General features: G+C 42.1%; 1 protein-coding gene across 7 annotated transcripts; it reads right to left on the reverse strand.

The window, feature by feature from the left end:
• Nucleotides 1-637: 637 nt before the first annotated feature.
• Nucleotides 638-21,912, reverse strand: LOC120019183 (transcription initiation factor IIA subunit 1-like). 7 transcript variants are annotated; one of them, XM_038962489.1, is made up of 12 exons: nucleotides 21,690-21,912; nucleotides 17,207-17,308; nucleotides 16,804-16,963; nucleotides 15,035-15,073; nucleotides 14,833-14,897; nucleotides 13,513-13,588; nucleotides 13,316-13,357; nucleotides 12,917-13,050; nucleotides 12,206-12,307; nucleotides 11,711-11,968; nucleotides 4,325-4,414; nucleotides 638-3,457 (listed from the first exon to the last, which is right to left on the reverse strand). In XM_038962489.1, exons 1-12 carry the CDS (start codon nucleotides 21,717-21,719, stop codon nucleotides 3,350-3,352), a joined length of 1,206 nt encoding a protein of 401 aa, XP_038818417.1. In that variant the 5' UTR covers nucleotides 21,720-21,912; the 3' UTR covers nucleotides 638-3,349. The 7 variants fall into 7 exon arrangements, with proteins under 7 accessions (XP_038818417.1, XP_038818416.1, XP_038818422.1 ...); XM_038962488.1 differs by having other exon boundaries at nucleotides 12,899-13,050; XM_038962494.1 differs by having other exon boundaries at nucleotides 12,899-13,050; nucleotides 21,621-21,912.
• Between the last annotated feature and the right edge of the window lie 1,995 nt (nucleotides 21,913-23,907).

A 23,907-nucleotide genomic window follows, 5' to 3' on the forward strand; every position in this document is an offset into this window, starting at 1 on the left:
CAGGAAACTAAGTAATACGGCCATAAACCTTTCTTTCTCCCTTAACGTGACCTCGACCCCCTTCACCACTAATCCATGTCTCTCCCCTTATCAATGCCTGCCACGTGATCGCTTCCCTGCACTCAAAACATTCCAAGCTTAACTGCACACACTATATACCTTCCTCCTATAACCATTAACTTCTGGTGTAGACCCTCTAAACCTCAGCACTCCCTCATTGACATAAGTATATTTCATATTCTCAGAACCCAACACTACCACATGTTGCATCTCATCGTTACCCGTATTAAAACACAGGGCCTGTATATCAGCCAGGTTGGAGTTAGGACAACACCCACAACACCTGGCAGACTGACATCAATTATTTAGATTATCCTGTCCAAATGTGGAAAATGGGGATTAAACTAAAGTGATTCTGGGTCATTTTCATCACAGTAGTATAAGGAATGTATCTGATCATATTTTCAGATGTAAGACATTTCAGATCTGAAATCTCAACACAACTGTGAGAAAGTGTGTGAAATGTAGTCGCCTTTCACCTTCATTATTTTATTTTCTGAAGTAAGAAAATCAGGAATTCTTAAAACCCCTGAAATGTCACGATTATACTATCCCAGTAAAGAATGCCATACACAAACCAGTTTTCATATTACTTTAATACATTTTTTTAGCAAAGGCAAAAAACTCAATGGGTCTGTTCAATAAAATACTACTTTCTCTAATTAGTTGTATTCAAAGCACAGCCTTCCAAGTTATGGTCATTTACAAAGATATTTGATTTAAAATAAAAAATAAACTGTATGATTTATAAAACAAACAATACATTTCCCTCACAAACAGTTATTTGAACAGCAGTTGAAACACATGGTACATGAAAAAAAACAGTTTCCAGAGACATCCTCTTTTGAAATGCTTATTTTATCATTATATATTTGGATAGCTGCAAGCCAAATTAAAATCCAAAAGGCACGTGTACGAAATGACATCAGGGAATTGGAACACATGGAATTATGAACTACAATAAAATAATTTTGGAATACATGGCCAAAACCACTTGAGTAGGAGCCATTTATGCCAAAACCACTTGAGCAGAAGAGTGGCTCTGGCTTATGTCATATGCTACTGCTTGACTAAGCCAAGAGTTCCAGAACTAGAAGCCAAGAGTTCCAGAACTAGAAGCCACTCTGTTCTAGAACTAGACGCCACTCTGTTCTAGAACTAGACGCCACTCTGTTCTAGAACTAGACGCCACTCTGTTCTAGAACTAGACGCCACTCTGTTCTAGAACTAGACGCCACTCTGTTCTAGAACTAGAAGCCACTCTGTTCTAGAACTAGAAGCCACTCTGTTCTAGAACTAGAAGCCACTCTGTTCTAGAACTAGAAGCCACTCTGTTCTAGAACTAGAAGCCACTCTGTTCTAGACCCAGAACATACTCTGAAATGTTCCGTTATGCGTTCATCAACAGAATGACTTCATTTGTGGGCCATTGTGTCAGACTGCACAGCCATGTGTATATACACTAAACCCAAACAGAATCAAAGACACTAAGAAAAGCTGAAGACAGTTGACTTCTTTCAGAGAAAAAAAATATGCAAAGGGTACTGTAAAAAAAATCATTAAACTGCAGAGAACACACGCCAAGTTACCCCCCAGTTGAACCTGGCGTGAAGAGGACTTTTATAAAATCATCATCATGATTAAAAGTGCACGACAGACAGACACAGACAGCGCTATACATACAGACAGCAGTCATGACGTGGAGCACAGCACATGGAGTCTAGTCCAGCCAACAGAAAAACATAGGGAGAAAAGCAACACATGGTTATGGTCATAAGAGCACAGTTTGGTGCGGCTTCTTGTCTTCTTTTTACTCTCAAAAATATAACATCGCCTGAGCTTTCAGGAATAAATACAACAAAAACCTACAAAAAAGAAAAAAATGTAATCATAAAAATATGATCCATTTGTACTGTAACGTCAGAAAGAGGATGTGGGTGACCATTCCAACAACATTGAACTGATGACAAGATCAAGCAGTGAACTCAGACAGACCTCAAACGAGTAACACTCAAATACACACAAAGACACAGGAGAAAAATAAGCCAGAAGGATTGGGCATGTTGTGGCAGTGGACAAACTCCACTGACTGACAGAACGATACATTGACACTGACAGTGCAAATCTCCCACTGCCTGTACTGATCGGGTACTGAATCAGAAGACCGGATCCACAAAATAGTAAAACTCTCAGATAAGTGTTTTGAAGACGTTTTTACAATAATTGTATCTATCCATTCATTGGTTGATTCTTTACAAAGCGACAGTCAACAATAGGATGCTTCAGGATTAGGGCATGAAGCAGACAGGTTGAAATCAGAGACATATTTAAATATATGACTCTGGAAGAAATGTTTCGACTCGGCACTCTCAGAGAAAATAAAAACATCCTTTTGCCTTTAGTGTTCGTCTTCATCATAATAAAACAATATTAAAACAGCAACAGGAGGGGAGCTAGACTGCTGAACACAGTGGCTATCACTATCAACTAGATAAACAGGAGGGCACTTTTAGTATGGACCAACAGAACATGTGGCAGGAATATCATATCAGTGACATGGACCCAGATCTACAAGCAGATGAAGCTAATAACGTCAGCCTTTTTCAAACAGCCATCTTAACTCAATACACTGGTGTCAACTTCACTGTGTGGTGCCCAGTCACTGAAAAAAAACTGGGATTGACTGACAGGTTTCCTAGCCAATCACTAGGCACACAACTGGGATCGAAAGACTCCCTGTCCAATCACTGGATATTTTATCTGACCTTTGACCTGGATTCAAACCTATTGGCATAAAGTGTTTAGGGTGGGTCAACTCAAGTCAGTGGTTATATCTGGTCCACTATAAATGTGGGAGAAAACAGTCAGGTCAAAATGGAGGCGAATTCAGTCAAACAAAGAACCTAAGAAGATTTCTCCTTCGATCCCTCGGCCGTGCCGCATGAAATCCTCAGTGTCTCGTCTTGGGAGGCTTGTAGGGTATTGGGTGTTAATACAGATATACCACTCATACAGAAGTGCATCAGTCAGTATCACAGTTTTGGGTGGTGTGTTACGTTTATTTCCTTCCCAAACCAACCCATCCCAGGTCCTGAAATATGATTCCCTGGGTCAGTTATCGATGAGTCTCTTTCTCAAACTTGACAGAAAGTTCCAGAGTTCCTTCGTGGTGTTTTTGTTGTTGTTGTGTGTTCATTTTTCTGTGTTCCAAATGGCACCCTATTCCCTATGTAGTGCACTATATAGGTAATAGAGTGCTATTTGGGACGCATACTTTGTGCTGTGTGTTTTACCACTCTGCATCCCCGATGGCTTTGGAGAAGACATAGTCTCGGCCGTTCAGGTTCATGATCCCATCCTTCAGGTGGAACTTCCATTTGTTCTTACTTCTGTGGATCTGAGGGGGAACCAATGGGCATTAGGAATGTGGGCGAGGGCAGCAGACTGGGCTATCTCTCTCACTACAGTGTGTGTGTACTTCTGTGGCTCTGAGGAGAGGAACCAATGGGACAGTGTCAGTGTGGAGGTTAGGACGGGAGCAGATGGGGATACCAGTCACACATTCACTAAACACACACACACACACACACACACACACACACACACACACAGGACGTCTGGGGTTTCCTCACTGTGGTTTCCCCTATACAGGAAGTGTGGGGTTTCCTCACTGTGGTTTCCCCTATACAGGAAGTCTGGGGTTTCCTCACTGTGGTTTCCCCTATACAGGAAGTGTGGGTTTTCCTCACTGTGATTTCCCCTATAAAGGAAGTGTGGGGTTTCCTCACTGTGATTTCCCCTATAAAGGCAGCGTGGGGTTTCCTCACTATGGTTTCCCCTATACAGGAAGTGTGGGGTGTCCCCTATACAGGAAGTGTGGGGTTTCCTCACTATGGTTTCCCCTATACAGGAAGTGTGGGGTGTCCCCTATAAAGGAAGTGTGGGGTTTCCTCACTGTGATTTCCCCTATAAAGGCAGCGTGGGGTTTCCTCACTATGGTTTCCCCTATACAGGAAGTGTGGGGTGTCCCCTATACAGGAAGTGTGGGGTTTCCTCACTGTGGTTTCCCCTATACAGGAAGTGTGGGTTTTCCTCACTGTGATTTCCCCTATAAAGGAAGTGTGGGTTTTCCTCACTGTGATTTCTCCTATACAGGAAGTGTGGTGTTTCCCCTATACAGGAAGTCTGGGGTTTCCTCACTGTGGTTTCTCCTATACAGGAAGTCTGGGGTCACACGCATTAATGTAATCTAGAGATATCTTACCTTGTCGTACTGGCACACCACCACGTTCTCTGTATCAAACAGTTCTTGGTCCTCCTCATCACTCACATCATCTTCACTATTCAGAGGCTCCTGAGAGAGAGAGAGGGACAGTTAATAATGTATCTATCCCTTCACTCTCAATCCAGTGTTTCCCCTATATTCATTTAGCCCCTGTACTACCCACTACGACTACTATTAATAATTATTATTCATATTTTTATTTATCATCATCAGCCGAGACGCACTTTTAAGTTAAGAGTGACAAGTTACATAGCTTCCTCAGATTCTCATCAGATCGTCTGAGAAACATCCAATGTACACTAGTATGTGGACACCTGCTCCTGTAATATGGAGTTGGTCCCCCCCTTTGTTGCTATAACAGCCTCCACTCTTCTGGGAAGGCTTTCCACTAGATGTTGGAACATTGCTGCGGGGACTTGCATCTATTCAGCCACGAAGGCATTAGTGAGGTCGGGCACTGATGTTGGGCGATTAGTCCTGGCTCGCAGTCGGCGTTCCAATTCATCCCAAAGGTGTTTGATGGGGTTGAGGTCATGCCTCTGTACAGGCCAGTCAAGTTCTTTCTGTATGCATCTCGCTTTGTGCACGGGGGCATTGTCATGATGAAACAGGAAAGGGCCTTCTCCAAACTGCTGCCACAAAATTGGAAGCACAGGATCGTCTAGAATGTCATTGTACGCTGAAGTATTAAGATGTTCCTTCACTGGAACTCAGCGGCACGAACCATGAAAAGCCCCAGACCACTATTCCTCCTCCACTAAACTACAGTTGGCAACTATGCACTGGGGTAGGTAGTGTTCTCCTGGCATCCACCAAACCCAGATTCATCTGTCGGACTGCCAGATGGTGAAAAGTAATTCATCACTCCAGAGAATGCATTTCCACTGCTCCAGAGTCCAATGGCGGTGAACTTTACACCACTCCAGCCCACGCTTGACATTGTGCATGGTGTTGTTAGGCTTGTGTACGGCTGCTCGGCCAAGGAAACCCATTTCATGAAGCTCCCAACGAACAGTTATTGTGCTGACGTTGCTTCCAGAGGCCATTTGGAAGTCGGTAGTGAATGTTGCAACCGAGAACAGACAATTTTTACGCGCTACGCGCTTCAGAACTCAGCCATCCTGTTCTGTGAGTTGTGTGGCCTACCACTTCGCAGCTGAGCCGTTGTTGCTCCTAAACGTTTCCACTTCACAATAACAGCACTTACAGTTGACCAGGGCAGCTCTAGCAGGGCAGAAATTTGACAAACTTTTTAGAAAGGTTGCATCCTATGACGGTGCCACGTTAAAAGTCACTGAGCTCTTCAGTAAGGCCATTCTACTGCCAATGTTTGTCTATGGAGATTGCATGGCTGTGTGTTCAATTTTATACACCGGTCACCAACGGGTGTGGCTGAAATAGCCAAATCCACTAACTTGAAGGGGTGTCCACATACTTTTGGCCATGTAGTGTAACTAGCTTGTAATCTTGGAAGTGTAGCCAACCTTATTTGATTTGGATCTCTTTTAGTCCCCATTTGGACTAATCTTCCAAGAGTCCTTAAACATGAAAATACAATTTATAATACAAACACATTTTCACATATAACACACTATTACAAACATACATAATATACTAACATAATGACCCAATAAATACTCAATCTAAAAAATATTACTATAGTCCCACAACATTTCTATGTATTATATTTAAATCGTTTTAAAATAATGTTTAAATTTATATATTGAAAGGTTTCTAGTTTGCTCAGTTAATTTATTCCATTTCTTTATTGCTCTAAATCAAAATGTTCTTTTGCCTATTTCTCTTTTCTGTCTGGACAACGCATAGATGGTGGACAATCTATTCCTAGTATTTACGGAATGTCTGTCTCTTACCAACTGAATACCGTTGTGAATAGAACTTGGCCGTTTTAAATGATATATTTTATGAAATAAAATAAGCATGTTTTTTTCAATTATCTTGTTGATTGATGACCAACCAAGAACACTGCGCATGACTGCAACAGAAGAACCATATCTCCACCTTAAAACAATCCTTGCTGCTTTGTTCTGTGCATTCTGCAGCCTCCTAACTTCACTTGATGATGCATTTCCCCAGACCACAGAACAGTAGTTCACCTGACTCTCAATTAATGCTTGTGTTATTTGCTGAAGAATTTTTCCTGGTAAATATTTAGCTATCCTTCTGATTATGCATGCCGTTTTAATATATATATATTTTTTTACATAGATTAGTTATTTGAGACGACCATGATAAGCAATTGTCTAGCTGCACTCCCAATAGTTTGGTTTCTGCCACTTCTTCAATTTGTACTCCTCCCATACTTAATTGTATCCCATGAACCATTGATATAGGTGGACTGTTTCCTGTCAGTTAGATATGATTGTACCCAATTCAATGCTACCTCCTTATATAATAATGCATTAATTTTGTCAAAATTATTTCATGATCCACTAAATCAAATGCTGCACTGAAATCTAAAAATAGTACACCCACAAACTTGCCATAATCCATAGCATTGAGCCACTGGTCAGTCATGTCAACCAATGCAGTGGTAGTGGAATGGTTTTTGCGATAAGCATGCTGATTGGCTGTAATCAGATCATTCTTTTCCATGTACTCCCACATTTGTCTACTCACAATACCCTCCAATATTTTACTGAGTGTAGGGAGTAGACTAATTGGTCGACTATTGGCAGGAGTAATGGGTTCTTTGCAGTCTTTCGGAATAGGACAGTTTCGCATGCTTCCATACATTTGCAAACATCCCCTTTTCCAGTGACCAATTAAATATGTATCTCAGTGGAACTGCAATCTGGGGAGCAGCCCAGCGAAGCAAAAAATTGTCCATAAGACCATAACCTGTAGATTTACCATCAGGTAATGACTTCAATAGGTTTAACACCTCCTCCACTGACACCGTTTGCAGACTAAAAGAGCAGATCTTGTTGCTCATAATATGATCATCAATCCATTGGACAATAGCTTGTTTGGAAGAATGTATGTCTACATTGTTGCTCAGTAATTACATTTTCTGTGTAAAAAAATCTGCAAAATGATTGTCAATATCAGCTTTTTTTGTTATTATTCTCCCGTCAACCTCCACACTAGATGGGCATGATGAGATAGATGTACCAAGTAAGCCCTTAACTGTGTTCCATACCTTTTTAGAATCATTTTTAGAATCAATAAAAGCATTGTTGTAAAATAACTTTTTTTCCCTTTCGATTCAATTTAACTGCATAATTACGTAATGTTCTATAATTCTGTTCATCAATTTCTAATTTTGACTTGGCTGCTAACATATACACTCTGGTACGGTAATATCCTGTAGCAGCTCTAACATATAAACTCTGGTACGGTAATATCCTGTAGCAGCTCTAACATATAAACTCTGGTACGGTAATATCCTGTAGCAGCTCTAACATATAAACCCTGGTACGGTAATATCCTGTAGCAGCTCTAACATATAAACCCTGGTACGGTAATATCCTGTAGCAGCTCTAACATATAAACCCTGGTACGGTAATATCCTGTAGCAGCTCTAACATATAAACCCTGGTACGGTAATATCCTGTAGCAGCTCTAACATATAAACCCTGGTACGGTAATATCCTGTAGCAGCTCTAACATATAAACCCTGGTACGGTAATATCCTGTAGCAGCTCTAACATATAAACCCTGGTACGGTAATATCCTGTAGCAGCTCTAACATATAAACTCTGGTACGGTAATATCCTGTAGCAGCTCTAACATATAAACTCTGGTACGGTAATATCCTGTAGCAGCTCTAACATATAAACCCTGGTACGGTAATATCCTGTAGCAGCTCTAACATATAAACTCTGGTACGGTAATATCCTGTAGCAGCTCTAACATGCGAACCCTGGTACGGTAATATCCTGTAGCAGCTCTAACATATAAACCCTGGTACGGTAATATCCTGTAGCAGCTCTAACATATAAACTCTGGTACGGTAATATCCTGTAGCAGCTCTAACATATAAACTCTGGTACGGTAATATCCTGTAGCAGCTCTAACATATAAACCCTGGTACGGTAATATCCTGTAGCAGCTCTAACATATAAACTCTGGTACGGTAATATCCTGTAGCAGCTCTAACATATAAACTCTGGTACGGTAATATCCTGTAGCAGCTCTAACATATAAACCCTGGTACGGTAATATCCTGTAGCAGCTCTAACATGCGAACCCTGGTACGGTAATATCCTGTAGCAGCTCTAACATATAAACTCTGGTACGGTAATATCCTGTAGCAGCTCTAACATATAAACCCTGGTACGGTAATATCCTGTAGCAGCTCTAACATATAAACCCTGGTACGGTAATATCCTGTAGCAGCTCTAACATATAAACCCTGGTACGGTAATATCCTGTAGCAGCTCTAACATATAAACCCTGGTACGGTAATATCCTGTAGCAGCTCTAACATATAAACCCTGGTACGGTAATATCCTGTAGCAGCTCTAACATATAAACCCTGGTACGGTAATATCCTGTAGCAGCTCTAACATATAAACTCTGGTACGGTAATATCCTGTAGCAGCTCTAAAATATAAACTCTGGTACGGTAATATCCTGTAGCAGCTCTAACATATAAACTCTGGTACGGTAATATCCTGTAGCAGCTCTAACATATAAACTCTGGTACGGTAATATCCTGTAGCAGCTAACATATAAACCCTGGTACGGTAATATCCTGTAGCAGCTCTAACATATAAACTCTGGTACGGTAATATCCTGTAGCAGCTCTAACATATAAACTCTGGTACGGTAATATCCTGTAGCAGCTCTAACATATAAACCCTGGTACGGTAATATCCTGTAGCAGCTCTAACATATAAACCCTGGTACGGTAATATCCTGTAGCAGCTCTAACATATAAACTCTGGTACGGTAATATCCTGTAGCAGCTCTAACATATAAACCCTGGTACGGTAATATCCTGTAGCAGCTCTAACATATAAACCCTGGTACGGTAATATCCTGTAGCAGCTCTAACATATAAACTCTGGTACGGTAATATCCTGTAGCAGCTCTAACATATAAACCCTGGTACGGTAATATCCTGTAGCAGCTCTAACATATAAACCCTGGTACGGTAATATCCTGTAGCAGCTCTAACATATAAACCCTGGTACGGTAATATCCTGTAGCAGCTCTAACATATAAACTCTGGTACGGTAATATCCTGTAGCAGCTCTAACATATAAACCCTGGTACGGTAATATCCTGTAGCAGCTCTAACATATAAACTCTGGTACGGTAATATCCTGTAGCAGCTCTAACATATAAACTCTGGTACGGTAATATCCTGTAGCAGCTCTAACATATAAACTCTGGTACGGTAATATCCTGTAGCAGCTCTAACATATAAACTCTGGTACGGTAATATCCTGTAGCAGCTCTAACATATAAACTCTGGTACGGTAATATCCTGTAGCAGCTCTAACATATAAACTCTGGTACGGTAATATCCTGTAGCAGCTCTAACATATAAACTCTGGTACGGTAATATCCTGTAGCAGCTCTAACATATAAACCCTGGTATGGTAATATCCTGTAGCAGCTCTAACATATAAACTCTGGTACGGTAATATCCTGTAGCAGCTCTAACATATAAACCCTGGTACGGTAATATCCTGTAGCAGCTCTAACATATAAACTCTGGTACGGTAATATCCTGTAGCAGCTCTAACATATAAACTCTGGTACGGTAATATCCTGTAGCAGCTCTAACATATAAACCCTGGTACGGTAATATCCTGTAGCAGCTCTAACATATAAACTCTGGTACGGTAATATCCTGTAGCAGCTCTAACATATAAACTCTGGTACGGTAATATCCTGTAGCAGCTCTAACATATAAACCCTGGTACGGTAATATCCTGTAGCAGCTCTAACATGCGAACCCTGGTACGGTAATATCCTGTAGCAGCTCTAACATATAAACTCTGGTACGGTAATATCCTGTAGCAGCTCTAACATATAAACCCTGGTACGGTAATATCCTGTAGCAGCTCTAACATATAAACCCTGGTACGGTAATATCCTGTAGCAGCTCTAACATATAAACCCTGGTACGGTAATATCCTGTAGCAGCTCTAACATATAAACCCTGGTACGGTAATATCCTGTAGCAGCTCTAACATATAAACCCTGGTACGGTAATATCCTGTAGCAGCTCTAACATATAAACCCTGGTACGGTAATATCCTGTAGCAGCTCTAACATATAAACTCTGGTACGGTAATATCCTGTAGCAGCTCTAACATATAAACTCTGGTACGGTAATATCCTGTAGCAGCTCTAACATATAAACTCTGGTACGGTAATATCCTGTAGCAGCTCTAACATATAAACCCTGGTACGGTAATATCCTGTAGCAGCTCTAACATATAAACCCTGGTACGGTAATATCCTGTAGCAGCTCTAACATATAAACCCTGGTACGGTAATATCCTGTAGCAGCTCTAACATATAAACTCTGGTACGGTAATATCCTGTAGCAGCTCTAACATATAAACCCTGGTACGGTAATATCCTGTAGCAGCTCTAACATATAAACCCTGGTACGGTAATATCCTGTAGCAGCTCTAACATATAAACCCTGGTACGGTAATATCCTGTAGCAGCTCTAACATATAAACTCTGGTACGGTAATATCCTGTAGCAGCTCTAACATATAAACCCTGGTACGGTAATATCCTGTAGCAGCTCTAACATATAAACTCTGGTACGGTAATATCCTGTAGCAGCTCTAACATATAAACTCTGGTACGGTAATATCCTGTAGCAGCTCTAACATATAAACTCTGGTACGGTAATATCCTGTAGCAGCTCTAACATATAAACCCTGGTACGGTAATATCCTGTAGCAGCTCTAACATATAAACTCTGGTACGGTAATATCCTGTAGCAGCTCTAACATATAAACTCTGGTACGGTAATATCCTGTAGCAGCTCTAACATATAAACTCTGGTACGGTAATATCCTGTAGCAGCTCTAACATATAAACCCTGGTACGGTAATATCCTGTAGCAGCTCTAACATATAAACTCTGGTACGGTAATATCCTGTAGCAGCTCTAACATATAAACTCTGACATACGAACCTTATTAATAGATGCATGTAATAATTGTTATGTAAAGCTAAACTACGCTAGCTCAACTATTTGTCGGGATAATATAGACTTGGCTGGTGATTAAGATCATTAAGATTAAGATCAAATGAAACTGTCCTCGATTTACAGATGAGATTAAAAGATTCATACAAACATTCTACGGTAAAAGGTTTCAGAAAGGTTGGCGTCTTTCTCTCGTCTCATTGAGAGTCCTACCCACCTCCTCCACCTGGCCGTCCTCTCCATCTTTTTCCTTTTCTTCATCTTCCTCCTCGTCATACTCTTCCTCCTCATCTTCTTCCTCTGAGGACGTGTCCCCGGCTCCGTCCACCTGCAGCATCATAGGAGGCTGCTGCTGCTGGGTCTGCTGCTGTTGCTGTGGGCCTCCTGGTGCAGCTCCGCCCTGGACCTGTTGAACTTGTTGGACCTGCTGCTGGATCTGCTGCACCTGACCGGGCTGGCCTGTCATCTGCATTACCTGAAGAGAGGGATGGGTTAGTGAGAGATGGTTGAATGTGGGATGTGGTGTTCAGCAGAGTAATCATGATCGTCTGTATAATAACATCAAAAATTCCCTTTTGGCATCTGCCTATCTATAGCTTGTCAAGAGCTGAATGTAAAAATAAATTGAATATAGCTATACTAAAGCATATTTTATCAAAATAAACACTTTGTATAATACGCCGTGTGTAGTGACTAGTGAGTAAGGTCTGACCTGTGCATTCTGCTGGACCTTGTTCCCAGTGAGGATGACCTGTTGAGGCTGGATGATGACTCCTGTCTGCTGGGGAAGGCCTCCCTGTAGAGGAGCCAGTACCTGAGGGGGAGGGGTACAGCAACATGGCATTACACCCCACACAGTAATGACCACTTGAATCTACCATTCCGTTTTCAATGGCACTTGTTGAATTGAAAACTGAATGAACCCCAACTCAGATCTACCACAGCTCTGACACAGGACCAAGGGTTCTGGCCGTGGTTAGTGAGCAAGTGGCCTCAGAAAATACTATTAACTGCATGATGTTGTTTAACTGTGAGTACCTGCACCAGGGGTCTAACTGCAGGGAGCCTACACCTGCATCAGGAGGCCTATACCTGCACCAGGGGGTCTATACCTGCACCAGGGGGCTTATACATGCATCAGGAGGCCTATACCTGCTCCAGGAGGCCTATACCTGCACCAGGAGGCCTATATCTGCACCAGGAGGCCTATATCTGCACCAGGAGGCCTATATCTGCACCAGGAGGCCTATATCTGCACCAGGAGGCCTCTACCTGCATCAGGAGACCTATACCTACACCAGGGGGACTAACTCCAGGGAGCCTCCACCTGCACCAGGAGGCCTCCACCTGTACCAGGCAGCTCAAACTTTTACACACACACTGGGAGGACAGTGATAGGACCTACCTGTGTGATGGGGCGTACCTGCTGTATGACGGGGGCCTGCCCACCGCCAGGCTGCATCTGAGGAAGGACCTGCTGCTGAAGGACCATCTGCTGCTGAGGCTGGATAATGTACTGGGTCCCGTTAGCCGCACGCAGCACCTGGAGGATCTGACCTGGGGTCAGGGACAGGGTAGAGGTGCCGTTTTAGAGCTATGAAGAGTATGTTCAGGATCTGACCCGAGATCAGAGGAGAGAGAGAGATGGAGACCAGAGCCCCCAAGACTCAGACCCAACCTCGTGAGACTAAACCCAAGACCCAGAGTAGCGAAACCATGACCAGATCAAGAACATTTTGAATGTTGAGGAACAAGTATATTAACAAGTCTGAAAAATAGTTTGTCATTCCTAAATGTTTTGGGGAGTATAAGTTGTACACACCGTCCACTGTTTTAAGATACATATTCTGGGACAAATTGCCGCCTGATGTGCATCACCCGGGAAGGACAGAAGAAATTCAGGGCAGAACAAAAAACAAAACAAATTGGTATTTGGTGAAGTCATCTTTCTGCATTTTATAATCAATATGTACTGTTGTAATATATTATCAAGACTGGAGCTGGTGGGATGTTATATACCTTGGCTAGTGATGAGTTGTTGGTAGGGACTGATTCCTGTTGGTAAGGCCAAGGTTGCTGCTGTGGTTGCTGCATTCTAGAGGTCAGACAGAGAAAACACATCACAAACCAGGCAAATAACAGGAGGGATGGGTATCCCTAGTCACTCAGACACACACACACACACACACACACACACACACACACACACACACACACACACACACACACACACACACACACACACACACACACACACACACACACACACACACACACACACACACACACAGAGAGAGAGAGAGAGAGTGGTTGTTTGAGATGGAGTCTCCTCAGCTTTAAATGCCTGGAGAAGCTTTTAAAATGTAACCTAGCAATTTGCTATAATAATCCTATATTCTGTGCAGAAGACAGGTGTCAGTTGAGAAGACAACACCAGATGGTGGGTGGGGGAGAGGTTGGAGAGGAAACAAGGAAGAAACTAGAGACAACTTCCTATTTAGTCTGAAAAACACACAGAGTGAGAGAGACAGACACAGAGAGAGAGACAGACACAGAGAGACACAGAAACAAAGAGAGAGACACAGAGACAAAGAGAGAGAGACACAGAGATAAAGAGAGAGACACACAGAAAGAGACAGAGAGAAAGAGAGACACACAGAGCGAGAAAGACACAGAGAGAGAAAGAGAGAGAGACACAGAGCGAGAAAGACACAGAGAGAGAAAGAGAGAGAGACACAGAGCGAGAAAGACACAGAGAGAGAGAGAGAGAGAGAGAGATACAGAGAGGTGGGGGGACAGACGAGTGCAAAGCTCTTCGAGGTTTATCTGCTCTGTAATCTAGTCTAAAATCCTTAGCTCTCAGTAAACTATTTCCTGCGTGGCCTCTCCTCCTCTCTCTCATCCATCTGTTCTCCAGCTGGCCTGGTCAGCTCTCACGTTTACAGGTCCAGCTCTCACGTTTACACTGTGTGTGTGTGTGTGTGTGTGTGTGTGTGTGTGTGTGTGTGTGTGTGTGTGTGTGTGTGTGTGTTTGTGTGTAGAGGTGTCTGTGTGTCTCAGCTATTCTATAATCCATGTGAGTGAGTTCAAAGGGAAGCCACTCATAATGGTGAGGCTCTCATCATTGACACATGCATTAGGTCAGCCGGGGGGAATCTGTCTGCAGTGGTTTCACCGTGAATAACTTTACAGATGCCATTGAAATATGACATCAATGAAAAACTGTCACTCGTAATGTCTTTATAATTTATTTGAATTAATTCTTCAAGGGTCCTATGGTGGGAAACTCTGGTCCTATACCTGTGGTCCAGCTATAGACAAACCCACTACTCCACTCACCATCCCTGTTGCACTCATATGCTGCAGAATTTTAGGATCCTGCATAATGACTTGCTGCTGGGGTGCTGTGGAAAGAAATTATACAAATGTATTCAGTATTTATTACATTTTGTCAGTAATTATACATTTATGATACAGCTCCTTAGAAATGCTGCTTTGGAACAAACTGTGTGTGTGTGTAATAATCATGTTATAATATTACCGTTGGTGACAGTAGGCCGGGTCGATTGCCAGCTCGTCACTGTGAATGAGAAAGGATTCTCTTTTCAATGTCTTCATTGCTGTTGTTCAATCATATAGTTTGCAGATATGATAGCCATTTGAAGTAGTTATTGAAATGGATTTTGAATTAAGCAACCTTAAAGGACCTGTTGTACCTGGGTTAATGGACATAACATTTTATATAATACATTGTGGGAAGTGTTATAGACGGTCCTATAAATGAGAGTGTGGACAGAGTTAGCCGGCAGGGCAGAGGCTTTAAATGGGCTAAGGTAGGTGGCTTTAAATGGGCTACGGTAGGTGGCTTTAAAGGGGCTAAGGTAGGTGGCTTTAAAGGGCCTAAGGTAGGTGGCTTTAAATGGGTTAAGGTAGGTGGCTTTAAAGGGGCTAAGGTATTCTTATTTTTAATGACGGCCTAGTGGGTTAACTTTCTGTTCAGGGGCAGAACGACAGATTTTTACCTTGTCAGCTCGGATATTTGAACTTGCAACCTTTCGGTTACTAGTCCAACGCTCTAACCACTAGGCTACCCTGCCGCCCCAATGTTGGGTGTAGGTAGGTGGCTTTAAAGGGGTGTAGGTAGGTGGCTTTAAAGGGCTGTAGGTAGGTGTCTTTAAAGGGCTGTAGGTAGGTGGCTTTAAAGGGCTGTAGGTAGGTGGCTTTAAAGGGCTGTAGGTAGGTGTCTTTAAAGGGCTGTAGGTAGGTGTCTTTAAAGGGCTGTAGGTAGGTGTCTTTAAAGGGCTGTAGGTAGGTGTGTCAGGGAACTGTTGGTTTTTGTATAGCGCTTTTCATTCACGCATGCAAGTCGCACATGTCGAACAACCAGATTCTTCGTTGAAACAATGCTGAAACATCAATCCATGGGTGAGTCCATGGAAATGAAAGAAAAATTATATTGTAAATTCCAGCAGGCGATGGGGTGATATAGACTCTTAGAAGTACACATCTTTATGTTATTAATTATCGTTAATGCCGTCTTTGGTGTGCTTAACAATGATTATCAATAATTGTATTAAGTCACACAAAACTTACTGTGTGTGAAGCTCAAAAGGCATTTCTCATGACTGTTTTAACGTGACTATTTAAACACAAAAAAACATCTGATTAATAAAATATTTAAAAATCAGTCGTCTTCCTCAAATGAAGGGGATGATGACGCAATCTTTGCAAGAGGGAGGGAATCTGATTTCATTGGTCCTCAACCGGTGGCTCAGTCATTTCATTCAGGGTAAGTGGGAGTTAGCCGTGAGTTAGCCTGCCACGGAGCAGGTTAGTTCTGAAGGATTCGTTGCCATAGAAATTTACCTGGCTTAAAAGGTGAGCCACTTTCGTTTGAACGGTTAACCCAAGTTGAACTCAGAGTTGACCAAAGTTACCTCGCTAACTCCTCAAACCTGCTTGGTAAAATACCCTTCTGGACACAGATTAAGCCAGATCCTAGAATTAAAAGCATAATCAATTGAGAATCTCCATTAGACATTATATATTTTTTGTCTAGGACTAGGCTTAATCTATGTCTGGGAAACCAGCCCATTATGGCTGCGTTTAGACAGGCAGCCCAATTCTGATCTTTTTCCCAATAATGTGTCTTTTGAACAATCAGATCAGCTCTGAAAAAGATCTGATGTGATTGATCAAAATACCAATTAGTGAAAAATTAAATAATTGGACTGCCTGTCTAAACACATGAAATGTAGCCGTACCGGGAACAACAGAAACGGTGTGTCAGGGCCGATGCCTGGGACTCACCTTGCTGCTGCGGGGGCAGGAGGAGCTGCTGTGTCTGGGCTTGCTGGGTGGCCTGCTGGGCCTGTTGTGCCTGCTGCTGGGCTGCTGCCTGGAGGGCCGCCTGCTCCTCTGTGTTGAAGCCCTCCACTGCCTTACTCTGCATTAGCTTGTTCTCCCACAGCTAAAGGAGAGGGGAGGAGAGGGAACTTTAAAATGGAGGGTAGACTGTTGACCACCATTTTGACATTTGTATTGTCTATTCTACTTTTTACAAAACTACAGGGACAGAGAGGTTATCATAGTGGAAACTACATCAAATGGGAGCAACAAAAAGGAAGCTAACACTAGCGCAGACAAGAGAGAACAACATTCTAGAATGGCTAGAATGGAATGTCACTAGAAGGAAGAGTTCTGTGTTCTGTACCGTTTTGAGTTCCATGAGGACCTGCTCGTCCACCCCCTCATCCAGGAAGAGCTCCCGGACCTCGTTGATAACATCTTCAATCACAGACCTGTACAGTTTAGGCTGAGAAAACATACAGAGTACTGTTAGAAGTGCTCTAATGTATATTATAAACTGGGTGGTTTGAGCCCTGAATGCACGTGTATGACAAAAAAATTACACTATATACAGTGCATTTGGAAAGTATGCAGACCCTTTGACTTTTTCCACATGTTTACGTTACAGCCTTATTCTAAAATTTATGAAATAAAAAATAAAAAAATTCTATCCACACACAATACCCTATAATGACAAAGCGAAAACAAGTTTAGATTTTTTTGCAGAAATATCTTATTTATATAAGTATTCACACCCTTTGCAATGAGACTTGAAATTGAGCTCAGGTGTATCCAATCAAGTTGTAGATGTTTCTACAACTTGATTGGAGCCTACCTGTGGTAAATTCAATTGATTGGACATGATTTGAAAAGGCACACACCTGTCCCACAGTTGACAGTGCATGTCAGAGCAAAATCCAAGCCATGAGGTCGAAGGAATTGTCCGTAGAGCTCAGAGACAGGATTGTGTCGAGGCACAGATCTGGGGAAGGGTACTAAAACATTTCTGCAGCATTGGAGGTCCCCAAGAACACAGCATCAACCCCTCTTAAATGGAAGAAGTTTGGAATCACCAAGACTCTTCCTAGAGCTGGCTGCCCAGCCAAACTGAGCAATCGGGGGAGAAAGGCCTTGGTCAAAGGTGACCAAGAACCCGATGGTCACTGACAGAGCTCCAGAGTTCCTCTGTGGAGATGGGAGAACCTTCCAGAAGGTCAACCATCTCTGCAGCACTCCACCAATCAGGCCTTTGTGGTAGAGTGACCAGACGGAAGCCAAAAAAAAGGCACATGACAGCCCGCTTGGAGTTTGCCAAAAGGCACCTAAAGACTCTCAGACCATAAGAAACAAGATTCTCTGGTCTGATGAAACCAAGATTGAACTCTTTTGGCCTGAATGCCAAGCGTCACATCTGGAGGAAACATGGAACCATCCCTACGGTGAAGCACGGTGGTGGCAGCATCATGCTGTGGGGATGTTTTTCAGCGGAAGGGACTGGGAAACTAGTCAGCATCGAGGGAAAGATGAACAGAGCAAAGTACAGAGATAACCTTGATGAAAACCTGCTCCAGAGCGCTCAGGACCTCAGATTGGCGCAAAGGTTCATCTTCCAACAGGACAACGACCCTAAGCACAGCCAAGACAACGCAGGAGTGTCTTAGGGACAAGACTCTGAATGTTCTTAAGTGACCCAGCCAGAGCCCGGACTTAAACCCAATCAGACATCTCTGGAGAGACCTGAAAATAGCTATGCAGCGACCCTCCCCATCCAAGCTGACAAAGCTTGAGAGGATCTGCAGAGAAGAATGGGAGAAACTCCCCAAATGCAGGTGTGCCAAGCTTGTAGCGTCATACCCAAGAAGGCTTGAGACTGTAATCACTGCCAAAGGTGCTTCAACAAAGTACTGAGTAAAGGGTCTGAATACTTATGTAAATGTGATTTGTTTTTAAAAACCTATTTTTGCTTTGTCATTACAGGGGTGCAATTTACACACAAATTATTATGTGTAAATTGATGAGGAAATCAATTTATTTAATCCATTTCAGAATAAGGCTGTAACGTAACAAAATGTGGAAAAAGGGAAGAGGTCTGAATACTTTCTGAATGCACTGTTTACAAAAGTATGTGGACAGCCCTTCAAATTAGTGGATTTGGCTATTTCAGCCACACCTGTTGCTGACAGGTGCATACAATCGAGCACACAGCCATGCAATCTCCATAGACAAATATTGGCAGTAGAATGGCCTTATTGAAGAGCTCAGTGACTTTCAATGTGGCACCGTCATAGGATGCCACCTTTCTAACAAGTCATTTCGTCAAATTTCTGCCCTGCTAGAGCTGCTACGGTCAACTGGAAGTGCTGTTTTTGTGAAGTGGAAACGTCTAGGAGCAACAACGGCTCAGCCACGAACTGGTAGGCCACACAAGCTCGCAGAATGGGACCACTGAGTGCTGAAGCGCGTAAAAATTGTATGTCCTCGGTTGCAACACTCAATACCAAGTTCAAAAATTGCCTCTGGAAGCAATGTCAGCACAAGAACTGTTCATCATGTGATGTACTTTTTACTGTTCTACTCACCTTGGTGACCAGTTTATAAAAGCAATAAGGCACCTCAGGGGTTTGTAGTATATGGCCAATATACCACTGCTAATGGCTGTATCCTGCATAAGAACAGCCCTTAGCCGTGGTATATTGGCCATAATATACCATCAACGGCATATTATTGCCAAATGTTAGCTGGGTGCTGCATTATTTAACATTAACTGCATTATTGCTTAAGTATATTTATTTCACATGGTGACAACTGAAATGCACCAAGGTAAAGAATGTCGGCTAACAAATGATCCAATATTTATGTTATTATTATTATTTTTTTATGTATATTTAGAGCTTGACTACCTTTGAACTTCAGTCGCACGTATTCAAACTGCATACCATAACATATTCAAAACATTTCAGCCCCCCCACGTATTCAAACTGCATACCATAAAATGTTGCCGTTTTAAAGCAAGTCTGCTGCAATTCTATACGTTTTACAATGGGGCGGAGAGAAGATTTAGCAATTTTATAACTCATTTCATGCCATGGGGCAGAGATAAAATGTGCAGTTGTACAGCTAATTTCCTGCAATTCTACCCATTTTTCCATAGGATGGAGGCAAATGTTTGCAGTTTTTAATATGACAACTGATGATCAATGGGCCCCACCATGCTTACTACAAGTTTAGATACCTGGTCGCTAGACTAATTTTCCGATCTAATTTGAGATGATTGAGTGACTGCTGATGCACAACTAACATTTCAAAATTGCATCTTGTTTATTCTATCTCAACAGTAAGTTGAGACCGACTGATTAATTTAGATGTTTTTTTACATTTTTTTTTTTTTTTTTTTAAATTAAAATTGGGCCGCCCGCCAGTTACCCATCCCTGGCCTACCTAGATCTATTTAACACTGATGTTTCATGATAGCCATGGCATTGGCAGCAACAATGCAGCACCTAGCTAACAGATCATCGAAAGACCAGCCCGCAAATGTGCATACGGGAGCTTTCACACCATAAACACCACACATCAATCGTTTCGCAATCAATCGGCATTTATGGTATACTCAAAACGTAAACAACCTAAAGACACTGATCAGTTGGAGCTAGTTAAACTCAATCGGCTATGCACAAAATACACTAACATTTCAATCGACCATTATTCCCCCAAACTAAAATGGTCGCATGGACAGCGACAGAGGTCACTGTCCTTATTCGTCGGTGTCCGTTGTCGTTGACCTCAGTCTCCCTCCCTACTATAAAAAGCTCGGTCTGATGTTTATATGTAGAGCCGGTGACGTAGCGTTGAGTAGCACCTTCCCATCACTGGCAGTCTATATTAGAGAGCCAATATGGCTGTATAAAACCGAGCTGCGGAGAGGAGGAGGGTCACAACCGTCGAGAGGAGACATGGACGCGATTTTACCGAGCCGGGGTCAGCGACCATTGCCTGGTGCTCGGAGTCGCTATTCAAATGATGGATGTAAACTGAATTGCTGGTATCTAGATTGTTTTATTTTAGTGAGTTAATATGTAATTTTAGAGATGGGGCCAGCGAAAGAAAAATGTTTAATAGAAAACGGGACATTTGGCTTGGGGCGGCTTGCTGACGTTAGCAGCCTTGTTCGTGGAATGGTGGGCTGAGGCATTGAACATTATTTGAAATGATCAAGCAATACTTTCTAGCTGACAGTTGAATTCTGATAAAATTGGAATTTAACATCCGCATTGGATGAGAAGGTGCTTCCAACTGTAACCTTACGTCGCGGCAAACTACTAGCTATCATTGAATTCGAGGAATAATACCTAAACACAATTCTTACTAGTTAGGTATTACTAAACACTAGACCTATTTCTAAACTAGGAAACACATTTCCAAAAATTCCTCGAAACGCACCAGCAAATGTAGGCTGATGCATGCTAGCTAGCTGGTAGCCAAGATTGCAAATTAGTCTACATTGCAATTAAAAAGGCTCAAGTCACATTTTACTATTTAACTAGCTATGTCGTTAACTTAACCAAAGACTTGTCTTCTGGCTTTGATTAGCCCAAGTTACCAACGCCATTCACCAGCTGTATTCTGAAGAAATGCAGAGGATTCAAATGGTTTCGAAAAGGGGTTAAAATGGCCGATTGTTGTATTTATGGCTATCATTTTTATTAATGAGAACATCCACTGTTTGCCAACAATACTCCCTAAGTCCCTTTTAATATGCTTCCACTCAAAATGCCAACCTTTTTTTGGGCAGCTAGCAGTTTGCCATCATCAGTTCTTACTGACTACCCTCTGCCAATGATCCTTACCACTTGATTCGAGTTAGCCGAGCTCGCCATTACGCGTAGTGTAAAACCACACGAAAATCAAGCGAGAAATAAGAGCAAAAAAATATTTTAAAAACGACCTAAAACAACTGGGTACGACACTTAAAAATAGCCGGCATAACTTTTGTAAATAAAACACAGATTTTAACGGTCTTATTTACAAACACGGACTCTGCCTTCCCAGCCGTCCTTCACCCGCCGTTGTCCTCCTTTATATACCGAGCATGGAGCTGCGAGTGCGCGAGACATAGGGCAGGGTCAACCCGGTCATTACCGCGAGATTACGCGGGAATATCGTTCAGGAGAAAACAGGGACGAGTTCAGCAGGACACAACGTTTTGGAACGTTCAGATAGAATGTATTATGTAGAATCATTAAAATGCATTTCTGAAATATAGAACAAGGAATCATGTGTAGGCTCTATTCATGGAATTTCTATCTGCAACGTTCGACAACGTTTGGCAAATGAACGTGGCTCAACTTCAGCTTTGACTGTACTGGGAAATATATTGTTACATTGTGTACTGGGAATTGCATGAATGGGAATGCTCACAAAATGAAATAGCTTTGTTTTATAATTTCTGAATTGCTTTGACGTTGAACTGACGTCTGAGCCCAGCGGACATTACCACACATGTACACATACAGTACACACCCACTGTATAGACACTTTACCCCTGCCTCCTTGTACATTCTGTATCTACTTCAATCACCACGTATCCCTGCACAATGATATGGTAGAGGTTCACACTGTATATAACTTAATTATTGTGTGTTTTATTTCTCATGTGTTTAAACATTTTGTTATTTAACTCAGCATCGTTTGGGAATGAGCTTGTAAATGATATTTTCACTGTATTCGGTGCATGTAACAAATACCATTGGTCACATGATACCATGCTGTGTTTCCATGTGTTGCTGCCATGCTATGTTGTCGTTTTAGGTCTCTCTTTATGTAGTGTTGTGGTGTCTCTCTTTTCGTGATGTGTGTTTTGTTGTATTTTTTAATATTATTCTTTATTTTTTAATCCCAGCCCCCGTCCCCGCAGGATACCTTTTGCTTTCGGGTATGCCGTCATTGTACATTTTAAATTGTTCTTAACTTGCCTAGTAAAATAATGGTTAAATAAAACATTTGATTTGATTTACTCATTAAAAACATTTGTGTACCCTCTCCCTTCGTAACTGTGAATTCCTTTATTCTTAGTGTTCTATTTGTCACATGGTACCGCCCAAACTTTGCAAAGCACTTTTATGTCATTCAATACTGCATGCCATCAAAGATTATACATTATAATAGATAATTTTAATATATTATTCGCCTCTTCCTCTCAGATGTCATCCATTTCTTCCCCCGTGTTTTTTGCCAGTGACAGATTCAGGAGACACTTGGATGTAGTAACTCATTGCCACCACTAGATGGTGATCACACACCAGGACAAACACAGGATCAGTTTCCAACCAGTAAGAATACCCACGTCACAATCAATTAATGCAAGGTGAAAGACATACGCTACTATCACACGCTCAAAGCTAAAATATAGATTTATTATTGAATACTTTGTCCAATTGAGCAAGTTGAGGTGACTAAACAGCTGGGCCCTAGATAGCAAGCAAGCTGTCATGGTCAAAACATTTTGACTCAATAATTGCTAAAATGGAAGAGGTCTGGCCTTGATAAGGCATTGTTCAGCTCTCTTGACATCTCAGTCAACGAGACAGGTCCTAGTTTTGTCGCACCTGGAATACTGCCCAGTTGTGTGGTCATGTGCGGCAAAGAGGGACATACAGTACCAGTCAAAAGTTTGTACACACAATTATTCAAGGGTTTTTCATAATGTTCCTATTTTCTACAATAATATTGAAGACATTAACACTATGAAATAACACATATGGAATCATGTAGTTTTTTCGATTCTTCAAAGTAGTCACTCTTTGCACACTCTTGGCATTCTCTCAACCAGCTTCACCTGGAATGCTTTTCCAACAGTCTTGAAGGAGTTCTCACATATGCTGAGCACTTGTTGGCTGCTTTACTTTCACTGTAGTCCAACTCATCCCAAACCATCTCAATTGGGTTGAGGTCAGATGACTGTGGAGGCCAGATCATCTGATGCAGCACTCCGTCACTCTCCTTCTTTGTCAAATAGCCCTTACACAGCCTGGAGGTGTGTTGGGTCATTGTCCTGTTGAAAAACAA

This window comes from Salvelinus namaycush, chromosome 24 (genome assembly GCF_016432855.1).
Source record: "Salvelinus namaycush isolate Seneca chromosome 24, SaNama_1.0, whole genome shotgun sequence".
In the NCBI taxonomy this organism is placed as follows: Eukaryota; Metazoa; Chordata; class Actinopteri; order Salmoniformes; family Salmonidae; genus Salvelinus; species Salvelinus namaycush.